At 40.1% G+C, this 17,743-nt stretch overlaps 1 protein-coding gene across 3 annotated transcripts in view; it reads left to right on the top strand.

Annotated features, from left to right (window-relative positions):
- CUL5 (cullin 5) overlaps positions 1-16,884 on the top strand; it is a 34,613-nt gene extending 17,729 nt beyond the window's left edge. For all 3 annotated transcript variants that reach the window (XM_028726223.2, XM_077927050.1, XM_077927051.1), the window contains 10 exons: positions 1,299-1,406; positions 2,800-2,864; positions 3,613-3,745; positions 6,291-6,422; positions 7,781-7,904; positions 8,064-8,239; positions 8,363-8,524; positions 9,943-10,061; positions 10,853-10,976; positions 12,925-16,884. In XM_028726223.2, coding sequence (XP_028582056.1) covers positions 1,299-1,406; positions 2,800-2,864; positions 3,613-3,745; positions 6,291-6,422; positions 7,781-7,904; positions 8,064-8,239; positions 8,363-8,524; positions 9,943-10,061; positions 10,853-10,976; positions 12,925-13,119 — 1,338 coding nt within the window. In that variant the 3' untranslated portion in view covers positions 13,120-16,884. The remainder of the gene's footprint in view (positions 1-1,298; positions 1,407-2,799; positions 2,865-3,612; positions 3,746-6,290; positions 6,423-7,780; positions 7,905-8,063; positions 8,240-8,362; positions 8,525-9,942; positions 10,062-10,852; positions 10,977-12,924) is intronic.
- The last annotated feature ends 859 nt before the right edge of the window (positions 16,885-17,743 follow it).

The raw sequence follows: 17,743 nt of genomic DNA on the forward strand, positions 1-17,743 counted from the left end.
GGTATCCAAAGTGTTGGTTGCCTTTTTCTACTGCCCAAGAAATCATGCAGCCAAATGTTTGCAGCTACGTCCAGTATGATATGCTCCTTCCCACTTTAGTCCCTGCCTTGCCCAGGAACACAGTCTCTACTAAATCTTGAAATGAATGTGTGAAATGGAATTGAAAACCAGGCTGTTTACTAGATACAGTAGGGAAATATTGCTGCTTCCTTAAAATCATTGGGGTTTTAAAATCTCATGAAATAAAACTGCAAGCTTTTAATTTTATTGGTGTTATTAAGCAATTAAAGATTCCTATTACAAATTGAAACTTTGCTTCAAAGCAATCAGCACAATTAAGAGCAAGCCAAATCCCTGGAATGTGGGGATCTTAAAAGAACTGCCACCACACTGGCAAGATAAATTCCCTGCACCAGATTTAATGGTAGAGAAATTAACCATGGCTCTGCCTTCCAATTTGCATTTAGAGTTAGCACATAGCATGCCATTGAGGGACTTCCCAGTTGTGATACGAATGAGCAGTCAGAAGCCTCAGATTTGTACATTCATTCTCTCCAACTTTTGTGTGCAGCAATTCCCTACCTCCAGTTCTTGTTTGAGGCCAATCTTAGTAAGCAAGTTCCATCCAAACCATGGTTAGTGTCAAACCAGGTGAATTGCCATGCATACTAGGCACACCAAGCCCCAAACCTTTAGCTGGTGGTTCACGTAATGCCAGTCTTTGGTTTAGCAGAATGTCTGAATTCTTGGGGTGAAATTGTATTTTTTTGTAATAGGAAAAGTAGCTGAAATTGATGGTGGCCTGTAAAGTCACCTCTACCTTCTAAAGAACTGGGACATCTTCCTTAAATGAAGCAGTTTTATTTGAAGCACCTGGTGTACTTTTCCAGTCTATAAAAAGGGATGGATCAAAAAGCTGACAGTAACCAGATATCTGTCAGATTGTCCACTAACACTCAACAATTTCCATTTTTAATATATTTTGAATAGTTCTTGTTCCTTTGTTCTAACAGTTTGTACTTAGCAGAAATTTCTGTAGAATATAGGTTCTTCCAAGAAATGTGTTTTAGGAATATAATTCAGAAAACTTTATATAAATTGTTTGAACTTAAAATTGGTAATGTGCTTCATAAAATCTAGCAAAAGTAATTACTTTTGAGCTCAATACCCTCCATGAAAATAAGTAATTCACAGAAAATTGGTTTAGTTTACCAGTGCCACTGATTAATAATAATGTGCTATTTTTTCTCACAGATTTGGCTTTTTATTTTTTGTTGCTTTGCTTCTTCAATTTTTAGGATTCTGAAAAGTATGTAGAACAATTGCTCACATTATTTAATCGATTTAGCAAGCTGGTTAAAGAAGCTTTTCAAGATGACCCAAGATTTCTTACTGCCAGAGATAAGGTATGATTGTTATTAATTCAGTTGGCCATTTGTTTCAGTTTTTAATATTGTGTGTTTTAAAACACAATGACATACTTCATGTTTCAAGTCTACAATTTGTTATTGATGCTTATGGGACTTGCATGATGTAAATGAAAAATATAATAACTAGGCATCTGACTGTCATCTTAAGAATTCTCTATATAGAAGTAATTGCAAGATTTCAATCATATACTTAATACAATTACATTTGACGCTGTCACAGCTATACATGCCTAATTAATCATGATATGTCAATATTGCCCCAAGCATCTAAGTCGGGGATTTCTTAAGATGATTATAGAAATAGTAGTGAATTGAAAGTCCTATAACTATAAACTGTATATAAAATGTTGGAGAATACCATCACAAGGTATGATGATATAATAAGACTAGGTGCACTGCTGATATAATGGCAGGTTTTAAAATGCAGGCAACAAAACTCTTACATTTCTATGGATAGTTTAGCTAGTTCAGACATCATATTCAGCTGATTTAATAACTGGGATTACCCTGCATGTGTCAGGAGTGAGCCAGCAGTAAGTCACCCGGAGTAAGTGAACCATCTATTAGAAAAAAGCAGGATCTGCACAGGGCCTAAATGAGCACATCAACTCTTCTTCAGTAGGTCTTGCCCCAGGAGACAGTTGCAGAGACTGAAGGTCCACAGCTGCCTAAGTCACTTCTCCAGGGTGTTCCTCAAGCAGTCTGAGACTGTGCCTGTGCTTTTGCTCCTCCCGCTAATGCCTCTCCTAGTCCTTGGGAGACCAGCGGGAAGGGGAGCTTGTCCCAGCAGGAGAGGGAGACACCCGTGCTTTCTCACCAGGCTGACTCACCTCTCCCTCTTGGCCTCTCTCACCCCCCTCTCCTGCTGCAGCTTCTGGCTCTGATTCTGGACTTCTCTCTGCCACAGACTTCCCCCACTCACTAAGCCCTATTACCTCTTCAGCTTCTGACACCTACTCCTTTCAGTCTTCTCTCTGACCACGCATCGGCAACCCACCTCCAGTACCCAGGCTTTGAGCCTTCTTCCCTTGGGGAAGCTTTTTCCATCTACCATTCTTCTGTGTCCAACCTTTCCATGACAGCAGGTTTGCACACACCTAACCTCCACCCACCTATGTGCATTTCCCCTTCTCTTTCCTGGTTAGCAAAGCATAGGTGCCAGCTCTCACTAATTCTCTTTAGCTTTCAAACCTAAAACTGCAATGAAAGCAGGGGGCGCATGAACCTTCAGGGAGCTCTTAGTGGCCAAACCATAGCTTTGCAATCAGCCCTGTGTGATGTCTGAAATGAAAGATGAAGATTTTGAATGGTCAGTTTTGGAATCTGTTCCAGTGTTGAGAATTGAATGGGTGTTTTCATTTTATTTTAGGCATATAAAGCTGTTGTTAATGATGCCACAATATTTAAACTTGAATTACCATTGAAACAGAAGGGGTAAGTTGTTCGAATATTGGCTTGAATCTAATTGCCTGCTGTTTCACGTTAATTAGGCAAGTTCCTTATATAAAGTTGGTTTTCCAGGCCACCTTGGGCTTACATTCATCTTTCCCATGCTCAACATTGTATATTCAGTCCTTTACCATAAACAAATAATTGTAAGCATCAAATTACTAGAAGTTGCAATGCCACATTATGTTTAAATACATGAAACACTTGAAATTTCTGAATCCTTCCACCATAATTGACACTGTTTTAATCTAGAGGTTCAAAAGAAGCTACCTTCAGAGGAGTCCCAAGAAAGTGCCTGCCTTGTGGTGCTTTTGTACTGTATATTCTCCCTATTGTAACTTCTGATTGTTCATTTAATAGTAGGCCCAGAATTTAAGTCACACACAGCTTATGGTGATGTTAGGAGGAGCTGTTTGTTTTGATAATTCTTTCGAACTTGGAATCTTCTCTCATACGTGCTGCACTGGCTTTCTGAGTACAGTCCCTTCTACTAACTCATTTACACAAATTACTATTCTCCGTTTGAATTACATCTGTGAAATAACATATGGACCCTTGGAAGGAAAAGAAGCAAATGGAATTTAAGAAAAGTGTGTAAACGTCTGCCCTTTTTATTGAAGTGTCCTCCCCTTTTTAATGATTAGCAAAGCCTGACTTGGTATAATGGTGTGCAACTTCAAATTGAGGGCTGCTCAGTATAATTTTGTGATAACTACTTCTCATGTTCGTTTAGTGTTGGACTGAAAACACAGCCAGAGTCCAAGTGCCCGGAGCTGCTTGCGAATTATTGTGATATGTTGTTGAGAAAAACACCGCTAAGCAAAAAACTAACCTCTGAAGAAATTGAAGCAAAGCTTAAAGAAGTGGTATGTGAAGATTCTAGTTTCTATCTGAGAAAAAAAAAATACAATTGTGACCCCCCGCAAAATTTCTTTTGATCACTCCAAAAAAGAGCAGGATTAACAGGGAGAGAGACAGTCATTGGAGTTCAATGCCACAATAGTTCAGTTCTTAATCTAGTTGCTGTCTGGGTGCAGAGAGTAGCATCTTACTTTTATGCACAATTAAGTATTATTCCTTAATCTGTCTGACAGTTGCATGCAATTTAAGTTGGCAGATGTGGGGTTCAGACCTTTCACAAAATCCTCTTTTCATGCATTACTTGTGTGAAGATAGGGACGTGGGTGGCGCTGTGGGTTAAACCACAGAGCCTAGGACTTGCCGATCAGAAGGTCGGCAGTTCGAATCCCCACAACGGGGTGAGCTCCCGTTGCTCGGTCCCTGCTCCTGCCAACCTAGCAGTTCGAAAGCATGTCAAAGTGCAAGTAGATAAATAGGTACCGCTCTGGCGGGAAGGTAAACGACGTTTCTGTGCGCTGTTCTGGTTCACCAGAAGCGGCTTTGTCATGCTGGCCACATGACCCAGAAGCTGTACGCCGGCTCCCTTGGCCAATAAAGCGAGATGAGTGCCGCAACCCCAGAGTCGGCCACGACTGGACCTAATGGTCAGGGGTCCCTTTACCTTTACTTGAAGATGCAAAATGTACTGGAAACGTGTGGGATTGTGCCTTTAGGTCTGCCCCAATAGCTAGCAGCTTCTCCCACTTGGCCATCCTCTCATTAGCAGAGACATTGGTTCAAAGAAGCATTTGCACACAAAATCCCTGGAACTCTGATTGTACTGAGTTTGAGGGCTCAGGGCAGCCTCTAGTTGTGGAGGTTACTGCAGAAAAACTTTCCTGCCCCTAGTGTCAATGCTAATATGTGGATTGTGAGGCCAGGAGCAGCTGTGCAAGTTTGGCATCCTCCAACCCACAACCCCTTTCAACACACTTTGCCTTTTTATTTCGGGGGGCGTGGAGTTATTAGTTTGTTTCTGTTTTATTACTTCCCCCCTCCCACTTTGTATTTTTATATTGTGAACTGTCCTATGATCTTTGCGTTAAGGGTGGCATACAAAATTAAAATAATAATAATAATAACAATAATAATAATAATAATAATAATAATTTTTAAAAATGTGAGTAGTGTGAGAAGGAAGCTAAAGAGTCCCCATGTACTGTTGTGTTTGAGCCCTGGCACCTTTTGTTTTAGAAAAATTTAAGAACCTAGCAGTTCGAAAGCACGTCAAAGTGCAAGTAGATAAATAGGTACCGCTCCGGCGGGAAGGTAAACGGCGTTTCCATGTGCTGCTCTGGTTTTGCCAGAAGTGGCTTCGTCATGCTGGCCACATGACCTGGAAAAACGGTCTGCGGACAAACGCCAGCTCCATTGGCCAGTAAAGTGAGATGAGCGCCATAACCCCAGAGTCGTTCGTGACTGGACTTAACTGTCAGGGGTCCTTTTCCTTTTTATTGCACACTAATCTCTGAATAGGGACGCGGGTGGCGCTGTGGGTAAAACCTCAGCGCCTAGGACTTGCCAATCGCATGGTCGGCGGTTCGAATCCCCGCGTCGGGGTGAGCTCCCGTCTTTTGGTCCCAGCTCCTGCCCACCTAGCAGTTCGAAAGCACCCTTAAGTGCAAGTAGATAAATAGGTACCGCTTTATAGCGGGAAGGTAAACGGCGTTTCCGTGTGCTGCGCTGGTGCAGGCTCGCCAGAGCAGCTTCGTCACACTGGCCACGTGACCCGGAAGTGTCTCCGGACAGCGCTGGCCCCCGGCCTCTTAAGTGAGATGGGCGCACAACCCCAGAGTTAGTCACGACTGGCCCGTACGGGCAGGGGTACCTTTAGGTAAAGGTAAAGGTACCCCTGCCCGTACGGGCCAGTCTTGCCAGACTCTAGGGTTGTGCGCTCATCTCACTCTATAGGCCGGGAGCCAGCGCTGTCCGCAGACACTTCCGGGTCACGTGGCCAGCGTGACAAGCTGCATCTGGCGAGCCAGCGCAGCACACGGAACGCCGTTTACCTTCCCGCTGGTAAGCGGTCCCTATTTATCTACTTGCACCCGGGGGTGCTTTCGAACTGCTAGGTTGGCAGGCGCTGGGACTGAACGATGGGAGCGCACCCCGCCGCGGGGATTCGAACCGCCGACCTTTCGATCGGCAAGCCCTAGGCGCTGAGGCTTTTACCCACAGCGCCACCCGCGTCCCGATAGGGGTACCTTTACCTTTACCTTTAATCTCTGAATGCTACTGTGTGGTCTTTTTGCAGAATCAGATACTGCTGTGATCAAAAGGGAGAAATGCAGAACCTTTCAATTAAAAGTGAAACTGTGTTGTTAAACCACATTTGTTCCTCAGTGATAGCTTGAGAAGGAACATAATTATATCTGTAGTCATTTCATAGAGCATGACTGCCGAAAGATCAATTTGGAAGTATGAGCTTGCCACCTCCTGGCTCGGCTGTGCAGTAACAATAGATGTTAGTAGCAACCACTGAAACTAGTCTAATGCTTTTTTTTAAAACAGCTATTGGTGCTCAAGTATGTGCAGAACAAAGATGTTTTCATGAGATACCACAAAGCTCATTTAACAAGACGTCTTATATTGGATATATCAGCAGATAGTGAAATAGAAGAGAATATGGTAGAATGGCTGAGAGTAAGTATCTCACATCCTAATGTTTTTATTATTCCTCCAAGTTTGTTGATTAAAAGGGGCAAATATCAATGTTTTAAATATAAATTATTGAGGGTCTACCTCAGGGGTCAGCAAACTTTTCAGCAGGGGGCCGGTCCACTGTCCTTCAGACCTTGTGGGGGGCCAGACTATATTTTGAAGGGGGGGAAATGAATGAATTCCTATGCCCCACAAATAACCCAAAGTTGCATTTTAAATAAAAGCACACATTCTACTCATGTAAAAACACGCCGATTCCCGGACCGTCTGTGGGCCACATTTAGAAGGCGATTGGGCTGGATCTGGCCCCTGGGCCTTAGTTTGCCTACCCGTGGTCTTCCTATTAGTATCTTTTCAGCACTGCAAATTGGATGTGTGCTATTGAATTCCCTTCTTAGAATAGGCCTTTATGTTTAAAATTAAGTATTTTAAAAAATTAAAATATTGAAAATTAGTAGTAGCTCTGTTTCATAAGACTTAGGCTTGCAGTATTTTCTGTAAAACAAAATCTCTCAGAATAAGCCACAGGACTCATAATTTAATTAGATTAAGTTCCTTATGATGATATAACAGCTATTTATATACACGATGGCCAAGTGGTGGCCCTTACATTAGCTCCAGCCACTGCCAGTCCTCTCCATGGGACTCTGTGAGCATTGCACGGCTCTCTTTTCTAGGCAGCTGCATCTCATATGAGAGTTTGTTTCCCCCTCCCTGAAGAAGTTAGTAGGCACCCCTTCCTTCAGTAAGTGAGTTAACCCCTTGGAAGACTTTTGACTGATGCAGGAACTTTGGGGGCAATCTCCCTGGAGGCTTGCAGAGTCACTCATTTCCTGAAAGAAAGAATGTCTGCCTATATAATGGGACTGGAGGCTAAACTCTTGTTTCTGGCCAAGTCATTTGTAGGTAAACAAATTGCATCATAATGGTATCCAACCCCAAGAAACTTGGTGGAGGGGAAATAGAGCCCTAACTGTTTCTCATATAGCTATGCAACTCACATAACAGACATTTTCAGACTTGCTGTGTTAGATGTGCAGAGCTGATCATTGGACATTGCCAAATGCAGTAGTTACTAAGGCCATACTAGCTGGTGTTTTCCAGACTTACATTCATCAACATGCTGCTTCATCCCACTTGAGACCATCTGGTTTTCCATTATCTGATAAGCCCATGTAGCTGTCAGGCACCGGGGGGTGGGGCGTATATGTATATTGTCTATGCGGGTTATACCTTTTGAATTAACTACATTTGAAAAATAGAATGCTACTGTGCAGTACAACCCCTTCCTTTTAAAGATCCTATTGTGCCTACATTTAATTTGCCATCTCTTTATGCAGGAAGTAGGTATGCCAGCAGATTATGTAAATAAGCTGGCAAGAATGTTCCAGGATATCAAAGTATCTGAAGATTTGAACCAGGCTTTCAAGGAAATGCACAAAAATAATAAGCTGGCCCTACCAGGTACTCTTGTTTTCCTATGTTACATAGAATGACGCTGCTTAACTCCACCATGAAAAGAGTCAGTTTCTTTATTGTGCTAACCTGTCAGAGATGTTTTGCTGTTAGCTATGTGTGACTTACATTCTGATTTGGAATTCATCTGGGTGTTTGTTCGTACAGCGGATTCTGTGAATATCAAAATTTTGAATGCTGGGGCCTGGTCCAGAAGTTCTGAAAAGGTTTTCGTATCGCTGCCCACGGAATTAGAAGATCTCATCCCTGAGGTGGAAGAGTTCTACAAAAAGAACCACAGCGGCAGGAAACTTCACTGGCATCACCTTATGTCCAATGGAATTGTATGTATGCATGTGCCAGTCACTTCTGTTCTGTATTTATGTAAATATGTACTTGGTCTTGGGAGCTGGAGACAAGTCTGTACTTAAGTACAGTTCATGGATAATTTTTGCTCCCTTTAACAGATAACTTTTAAGAATGAAGTTGGCCAGTATGACTTGGAGGTAACAACGTTTCAGCTGGCTGTGCTTTTTGCCTGGAACCAAAGACCCCGAGAGAAGATCAGCTTTGAAAACCTTAAACTGGCAACAGAACTCCCTGATGCTGAGCTCAGGAGAACTTTGTGGGTATGTGCCCAGGTTTTTAAACTTAATTTTATTTGTAGGACAAGGGTGTGAGTGTTGGGTGGATAATTTTGAAACAAAGCTCGATTTGTTATGCTTTTTAAGTAAAATCAAGTCACCTAAAAATAAACCATCATAATATTGAGAGGGTGATAATTGCGCATAATTCCTGAACAATCTTTTCTGGGAAATTGGTTTGGTAGTCTTAATGTTAAGTCAAGTCTTATTTATTGTTATTTATGTTTCACTATTAAGGATACACACCCTTCCAAGGTGACTGAGGGGTAAAAACAAAATACGTTAATAAAATCACAATAGAACAAATAACAGAACAGTGCAGTTGGTGTCAGCAGGCCCTGTGGCAGGACAGAACACAGAGCAGCTGAGTCCCTACCTCCCTCTTCTGTTTCCAGGACAGTTTGTTTGTTTCTGTCATAAAATTTATCACTAAAATATTTACAACCATAACTTAAAACACCCAGAAAGTTAAAACCACAATAGAATAGACAAAAACAAATAAAAACTTGTACGAAATTTGTAAGTTAGTTGGGCAACAGTTAATGAAGAGGCGAGAGAGAATACTGTAGCTATGAATGTTGTTGAACTTTAAGAGTTGTCATACTTCCTGTCTTATTTTTATACTGCCTTTTTATGGTTAGACTTATTGATGGTGATTCATATGTTTTTGATCAAAACAGCTTGTTCTCAGTGTAAGGGGGAAGGGAAGCTATATCTCACAGTTCCAACATAGTGATGAAAAAGTGGTCAGGTGTGTATTTCATCTGCTGGTAGTTAAACCTGATTACAACTTGCCAAGTAATATTGGCTCTGTGCAGCAGTTGGAGATGGACTTTTCTTCAGGGCTTTTTTGTATGGTTGGGGGTGGGCCGTCTATTATGGTTGCTTATGCAATCACTCCTCCAGAAAAAGTTGTCCAGATATGCAGACATCACCTGCTTTTTACATTCACTCTGACGCTTAATTCTCTTTTCTGTGAATTTATTCCCTCTACATTTCAGTGACAGAACCAAGCCTTAACCAAAGCCTTGCCATCAGCTAAATAACAAGGCTGGATACAACCCATAAGTTTTTAATAACTCAGTTAGGTGCAAGAGCGACTTTTATACTTTTCTTTTGCTAAGGGTGTTGTCAAAGAGTTAGGGACAGCTTTATTCAAAGTATTTGTATGTTATTTAGCTTTCATCGTTCCATTGTTCACAGTTGCTTTGCTTGCCATGAGAATGTGTATAAGAATTGTTCCGTTTTAGCAGCTTGTTAAAATAAAGCAGGATTTCTCTGCTGTTTGTATCTAGCAAACAGATAGCATGACAAATACTGCGGATTTGCCATAATTTCACCGGAAAGCTTATTTTCATGGTGTGTATCATTCACTCACTCACTCTCACCTTTCTTCTCAACAGTCGCTTGTAGCATTTCCAAAGTTGAAACGTCAGGTTTTGTCATATGAACCTCAAGTCAACTCACCCAAAGACTTTACTGAAGGAACCCTCTTCTCAGTGAACCAGGAGTTCAGCTTAATGTAAGATGTAGAATTGGTTTATTCCTTAAGTGCTTTGTAGAAGATGAAGGACAATTTTTGGTCCAACAATACTTAGATTTCATTTCGGAGATGGATCATATCAGAGCAAAACTTAAAATGGTTGACATTTTCGCAGTTAATTGAGACTGAATGTTTTGGCATTGGCCTATCAGGTTTGAAATGTTCTTATATCTTATATCCTACTTATAGGAAGAAATTCAAATGTTTTCATTCTTGATATTTTTCATGATGTACTTGGCAAACATGTTTAACCAAGTCCTTTTGTAGAGGTCAGAATTTTGTTATAAATATTCTTCATTTTGGCAAGTTACAACAAGTTGCTGATGTGTATACGCACGGGTTGAACACCTGCAAGTGGGGAGATACCTATATTTATAGCGGTAGACTACAACACTTTGGTTGAGTCCCCAGTGCCCCCCAATTAAATGCACCTTTTCACCCTTGTTTTTGACACTTGAGATGACCATTTTAGGACCCACCATATTTTTGTAAGTTTTAAATTTGTTTTGAATTGTTCTTAGCATTGTGTAATGATTGTGTTTTAATATTTGTGTTGTGGTTTAATTGTTGTCACCTGCCCTGGGATCTTAGGGTGAAGGGCAGGTAATTGTAATGATGATAATCCTAATCATAATAAAGGTTGTTGAGCATTATCACTCAGAAATAGCTTTGCCTGAAATCTTGGAGAGCCGCTTTGGATTAGGACTAAGCAGTGAAAGCATCTTGCATATCCTATATATTTTGCTTCATCTCATTCTTAATTATTTCAGAAAAAATGCAAAAGTTCAAAAGAGAGGTAAGATAAACCTAATTGGTAGACTTCAATTAACTACAGAGAGAATGCGAGAAGAGGAAAATGAAGGGATAGTCCAGTTAAGAATATTACGGACGCAGGTACGTTAATCCTATATAACCTTCTGGCTTTGATTCAGTTTGCTAACTGTTCAACTCTGTGATTTGATTTTTTTACACTACTACAAGTATGATCTCTGTGTATGCTCTTGAAATCTGAAGTGCTTCAGTACCTGACAGCTTGTTTTTGCCTTCCTTTACAGTGTATCTAATTAAATGAAGAGTAGATCTGTCACTGTAGGATGTGGAAATTCATGTTTAACTATCTGAGTTTGTGATCAAAAGGGCTCCACAATGCAGGCAGGTGAAAATCTGTCTTGCACCAAGCTACACGGGACGCGGGTGGCGCTGTGGGTAAAAGCCTCAGCGCCTAGGGCTTGCCGATCGAAAGGTTGGCGGTTCGAATCCCCGCGGCGGAGTGCGCTCCCGTTGTTCGGTCCCAGCGCCTGCCAACCTAGCAGTTCGAAAGCACTCCCGGGTGCAAGTAGATAAATAGGGACCGCTTACTAGCGGGAAGGTAAACGGCGTTTCCGTGTGCGGCTCTGGATCGCCAGAGCAGCAATGTCACGCTGGCCACGTGACCCGGAAGTGTCTGCAGACAGCGCTGGCCCCCGGCCTCTTGAGTGAGATGGGCGCACAACCCTAGAGTCTGTCAAGACTGGCCCGTACGGGCAGGGATACCTTTACCTTTACCTTACACGGGTGCAAAGCCGCAAAGGGCAACATGAACAGAAGGAAATGTTCTTATTCACAACATAGGAACAGGGACTGAGTTGCAAAATTGCTGTGGATCTCTAGGACTGTGTGCTTTATGGGTTTCCATTGGCACACAAATGGTGATATGGGATGCAGAATTCAGCTACTTCCGTTTTAATAGAAATAAAAAGGAAACGGTCTTGTCATTCTAAGATATGCTTGGAAGAGTGTCATCCTTGCTTTCTGAAATTTCAAAGTCAGCATTTATACCTAAATGTGTCATCAAAACTATGTAACCTTGGTAGTGCCACACTGACACAACAGGTTGATTTGTAGAGTCACCCTAGCAGAAATCTATGTGTGGTGTGTTCCAGGGCCTTGGGAATGTGCACCCAACTGCTGCCCAGCGGCAATGTGTGTGCTTTGTTTAATTAATTTCTGTATTCCTTCTGTCCTGTTTGACCATACATTGGTAGTTTCAAACCCCTGGCTCACATGCAGTAGCATTCATGAGATGCTGAGCCCCATGCCCTACAACTTCTAAGAACTTAGCTTTCAGGGTGAATGTCTGAGCCTGCTTAATAATGATAATCTTAGTCCCAAATCTTTTAAGTGAAAATTCATAACTTACATGATCCTCTCCAGTATGCATATATGTAATATGTTAGCTTAGAGAGGCTAAGTGTTATTCTCACAAACTGCCCTCTGCCATTACTCATACCCCTGCAGTTTTCGAAAGCAATAGGCTTTTATGATATTAAAATAAAATGGTAGAACCCTGTTTGACCTTCACTTTTACCAGCATAGTTGCAACTTTGTCTTGGGTTAGTACAAAAGGTTTTCTTTTCTTGGTTGCTGTGACTATGTGTCTAGCAACTCTGAAGGCAATATCTGAAGAGGTCTATTACATTGATTTGTTGCTTTTATCGTTTATGTATATTTGTATACTGCTTAAGAGATTTTTAAATATTTGCTTAACATTAGGAATGCTTTTAAATATAAACAGATAAAGGCAAACAAATAAATAATTGCTAACTATGTTGCTAAAGCAGTCCATGTGACTGCAACTAAGTTGGTAAGTACAGATCTAAAATGAGGGGTGTGTCTTAAGCTAAGTTGGCTGTTCTTTTCAGTTAGTATAATAGGTATCCCTAGTCTTTAAAATCCTGTGATTTACAAAGTGATGCTTATGAAATTGACTGTCTTCTTTGCCAACCAGTTAAATAGATTTGGTTTGTTAGCCTTGTACAACACACACCCAAAGTGCTTTTTCTTTCCTTTTTCCCTTGCTTAGGAGGCTATCATCCAAATAATGAAAATGAGGAAGAAAATTACTAATGCTCAGCTTCAGACTGAACTAGTAGAGATATTAAAGAACATGTTCTTGCCACAGAAGAAAATGATAAAAGAGCAGATTGAATGGCTTATAGAACACAAATATATCAGAAGAGATGAATCAGATATCAACACTTTTATATACATGGCATAGCTTGAAGACTCTCTTACTGGAAGATGCCAAGGAAATGTGCATTGGAGATGGCTTGAGCAGACAACTACAAGAAAATGAACTGTGCTGAGAAAGGACTTGTTTGAGTTGCATTACATATTCAAATCCCTGCCTTACCTTACCAGAGGACTTTGTTTTGCCAACCTTTTTTTTTCAGCTAGCATGATGGCGTTCCCTTCATGTTGCACAGGTTTTTAACAGCATGCTGTTTTTGTGGGGAAACTTTGCATTCATTGAGAGCCCGTTGTGATATTTTTTTAGATTTCAATTGTACCCACCTGGAAGAGAACAGATTTGGGGTTTCTAGATGAACAGTACCTTGCACAAGGAAAATATCTTCAAAACCCATGCACTGAGGGTTGTCACATTTTTAAGAAAGCAGCGAGTAGGACTAGATGTAGCAGTACACACTTTGTGTTTTGGATCAACAGCCTCCTTTTGATCCGTTTTTATGTACAATATTTGAGCAAGATACAAATAGCATCACAGCTGAAGATACATATTTATCTTTGGGCTCAAGCAAAGTGCTTCAGTATAACTGAATTTGGATACTGAGACGCAAGTGATGTTAAGCAGGATATATCCTGTTTGTCACTTTTCTTTACAAAACTTGGGTAAACATTTGTTTCTTGGACTTCATTCCCCTCCTTTTTAAAATAAGAGGTGTTGCTTTCTCTTGATTATGGCTTCACCCTTAAGAACTGTGTTTCATGGATGGATCTGTTTATGGTGAAACAAAATGAAATATTAAGTGTATCTCTTTGTACATTTAATATAGTATGCTTGCGTAAATCTGAATGCATTAAAAATAGCCAGTGCACAACTTATCCAAAATAGGAATTAACATTTTGACAATCCCTATATATTTCTTCCTTGATTATTTATTTGAAAATCTCTAAATGTTACATTTTTTTTAATACAGTTCTACTCTGGCGGGGGGGTGGGGGGATCAACTGTGTGGAATAAGATAATTCTTTGACCTCCTAGACCAGCTCCACATATATATGCTGACAGATTGTCATAAATCTGACTGTTCTACAAAAAAGAAAAAAATGCTGCCACCCAGCCTCCATTTGTTTCGGTGAGTAGGAGCCCCCGCTGATGGAATGTGCTCATTCCCCCCCCCCCCTTCCCTTGATAAAAATCTTCCAGAGACTTAAAGCAATGCACATTAAGGCTTAGGGCTAAAGAGTGCTTTACTGAGGGCAAGAGAACTGCCACACCACAGCAGATGCTAGTCATTTTCAGAGTTAACTGCTAAGTCTCCAGCTGCTTTAAAATGTCCATGAAGAGTCGAGCTTCCTGCCTCAGCATTACTAGTGGGGGAAAAAAATTACCTAATGCCAGTTCAGCTTTTACCATACCCTATTCCTAAATGTTATGCCTGGGGAAAGCAATGTTGTAAAATGGCCTTTAAACTTTTAGCAATTGTCTTTCCTTCTTAAAGTTAGTGATTATGCTTACAGGTTGGAAAGTGAAATAGTAACAGATAGCTGTGTAGGCAGAGTGAAATTGGAAATGGTTGCTGTATGTTACCTATAATGGGGCTCCAAAGGTAAGTCTACCCATCCACAGACAGAGGTTGGTACTGGCGCCCTTAAGTGATCATAAATAACATACCAGTGTGGGTGGGGGTATGTGCTTTGGGATGGCAGAGACTGACAAACTTGCATGGAAATGCAAAAGTGGCAGATGAAAACAGGCAGTGATTTAAAAACCTCACTTTCTGCACTTAATGTGCGCATTTTTATTGTGGATCAGAGGATAATATTTTTAAAAAATTAACATAGAGTTGACATAAAGTTAACTTCCAAGTTAACATAGAATTGTTGAATTTCAGCATCAAAATTTTATGGGCAAGAATTTTAAAAAAAGTTTTACATACTTGTCAAGCACTCCTTGTTAAAGGGAAAGACAACTAAAATTGATCCCCCAGAAGTCTACATGCTACAGGGTTTCTAAAACTGCATTTGGTTTGGAAGTTGGTTTGGAAATGGGTAGAAAAGGGCAAGTAATTTTTTAAAATATTTGTACATATTTCTTGAATACTTTGATGAGAGTGCTTTTGAATTGTATGCTTCCCATTAATTTGTATTGGAGGCAGTAGGCATGACACATTAAATATAAAACCAGCTTTAAACTTCATATTTAAGTTCTTGGTATTGTTCAGACACTAGCAGCCTGATTGTCAAAACATACTCCTTTCCCTCTTTTTATTTCTAGCAGTGCAAATACTTTAGAACTTTGGAATTAGTGGCTAGGATGTAAATGACCACCATGGACTTCATTTGTGACTATTCATAAAGCCCTCCCATCAGCCCCTTGTTCTCCCTAAAAAGAGTGCAGTTCAGTGGCCTGTACTTCAAAAGGAAAATTGCCAAAAAGAAAAAGAAAAAAAAACCCCAGAAAACCCATCCACATGCAGAAGCACTTTAAGGATCACATGAGGCTGTTTGGATCTTGCCAGTGAGAGTCTGTCTTGCTCATTTACATAGCAGCAAAATTCACAGTGCCCTTGCGTCTCCATCTCTTACGGTTATTTCTTACACAAGGTACCTAAATGTTTCTAGGACCAGGGGAATTACAACGGACAATGTGCCTATAACTTTGTTCAGTTTTTTCTTTTCTTTTTGTGTACATTGGATCAGGATGTCATGTAAAACACTGAATCTGAAAAATCACACCAGCAATTTCCTTACAGCTGCAGAATCACATTTAGCGTTCTCTTGTCAGGACACTTTTCACCAAGATGCCCTTAAGGCTAAAGGTTATCAGGAAGAGAAACAAACTGGTTTAAAAATGTATGCAGAAATAGGAAAACATCCAAATCTAAGAATGAATTGAATCATCAGTCATTGCAATATGGCAACATGGCACTTTGAAAGCTTGATTTTTAGCTTTGGATATTTTTCTCCAAAGACCTAGCATAAAGAGGTGCTGCTTCTGAAAAATGTATGTTGCCACAAGCACTGCCATTGTGGTTTGTATTAAGTAATACTCTAGATGTGAAAAATAATGTAGGTTGCATTGATTTTAAACATAGTTGTTAAAAAAAACAAAAAAACTTTTGTCACAACATATGAGGTTCATACTTAATTTTGAAGTCTTCCATTTCCCCCCTTTATCCTACTGGTGTCCCTTGTTTTCTACCTATTCATTTGTTTAAACCTGTTGTTGGAGCATAGTGTAGTTTAACTTAAGTTTGAGTGGTGGCTTCCCCCTTTTGGGGGGAAAGAAAGTAACATGGCCCGGGTAGTTGAATACTTTGGATTTATTTGCATTACAGTATCCGTTGTAAAAGGTACAAATTTTAAAAATGCAGCTGAGAGAAATATTTGATAGCTTCATGGAAAGATTTGGTATCTTAAGCGCAAAACTATTTTCTATTTTCATGGAACTGGCTGGGATCCTATCTTTGTAAATTCAAGGTCATATTTGTGAAATAAAACAATACACAAGAGCTTTCCTGTTTTAATAGACTATATGTAGCCTGGAGTGCAGCGCAAACATGAGTTTCCTAGGTTGTAATATCCATCTACATATGGTTATTTACAGTTTTGAATGTGTGCCACTACATACTGAAATAATGCTGTACAATTTTGACTGGTAGCAGTTTCTTCTTGTATGGCAGTCCGGCTGAACTATTTTGATGTACTGCTTAATTTTTGGATTTTATTTTTTAAGTTGTATAATTTATTTTCTTGCAAAATAAAAATGTAATATAAAATATTATAAAAAAACACAAAATATTTTTGGTGTTATCTTCAGAACCTTTTGAAAATGGGAATGAAACACAGTCCATTAGGGTTCCCAGATTACCATCAGTTGTTTTGAAATCCAAACCCAAGCTAGTCCAAGGTATGAATAAGTGTTTTCATCAGCATTTAACACCACATAGGCTCCAAGGGATCTGTCTGAGCATGATTACAGGGATATGCATTTGTATTGGCTATATGCATGGCACGTAGAACTGCCTTGCCAGACAGCAGTGCAGCAATATAATCTGATCCAAATCCACAGCACCTAATTATCAGTTCTTTCTATGTAACAGAAGTTTACTACCTTTTTAGTACAAGCTCCCTGTGTAAACCTTACAGTAGTGCAAAGTAATTGAAATTTTAAACTAGATTTGGATTGCAAGTTACTATTAAAAATCAATACTTTCCCACTGCTATCTAGTGCTGCTTACTCAATTTATGTCGCTTTGGTACTTGGTTATATTGCCTTCAGTACCATGGACAGTTTGGATTTGTAATTGATCTGGTGACACTCAATGACATTTTATTTTTTCAGAAATTTGAGCAGTACAGCACTAGTAGACTGAACACTTAAATTTGAGAAAAAATTCCCTTTCATGTTGAGAGATGAAAGAAATTCCAGCTGTAGTTGAGGCACTTGGAGGCAGTAGTCTACCAAGACCTGGAAGACTGATGTATGGCTTATCCTTTAAGCAATTTATTTTAACAAGTAGCTCTTTGGATCACAGCCATTTTTTACATGATGATGCATATATGACACACAAGTACTTTTATAAAGGGATTTACTATGCATGAAGTGGTCGTTTCATCCTGTTCCATTATTATATTCTTGGAAGTTTGCTAAAATA

Source organism: Podarcis muralis, chromosome 4, assembly GCF_964188315.1.
Source record: "Podarcis muralis chromosome 4, rPodMur119.hap1.1, whole genome shotgun sequence".
Taxonomy (NCBI): domain Eukaryota; kingdom Metazoa; phylum Chordata; class Lepidosauria; order Squamata; family Lacertidae; genus Podarcis; species Podarcis muralis.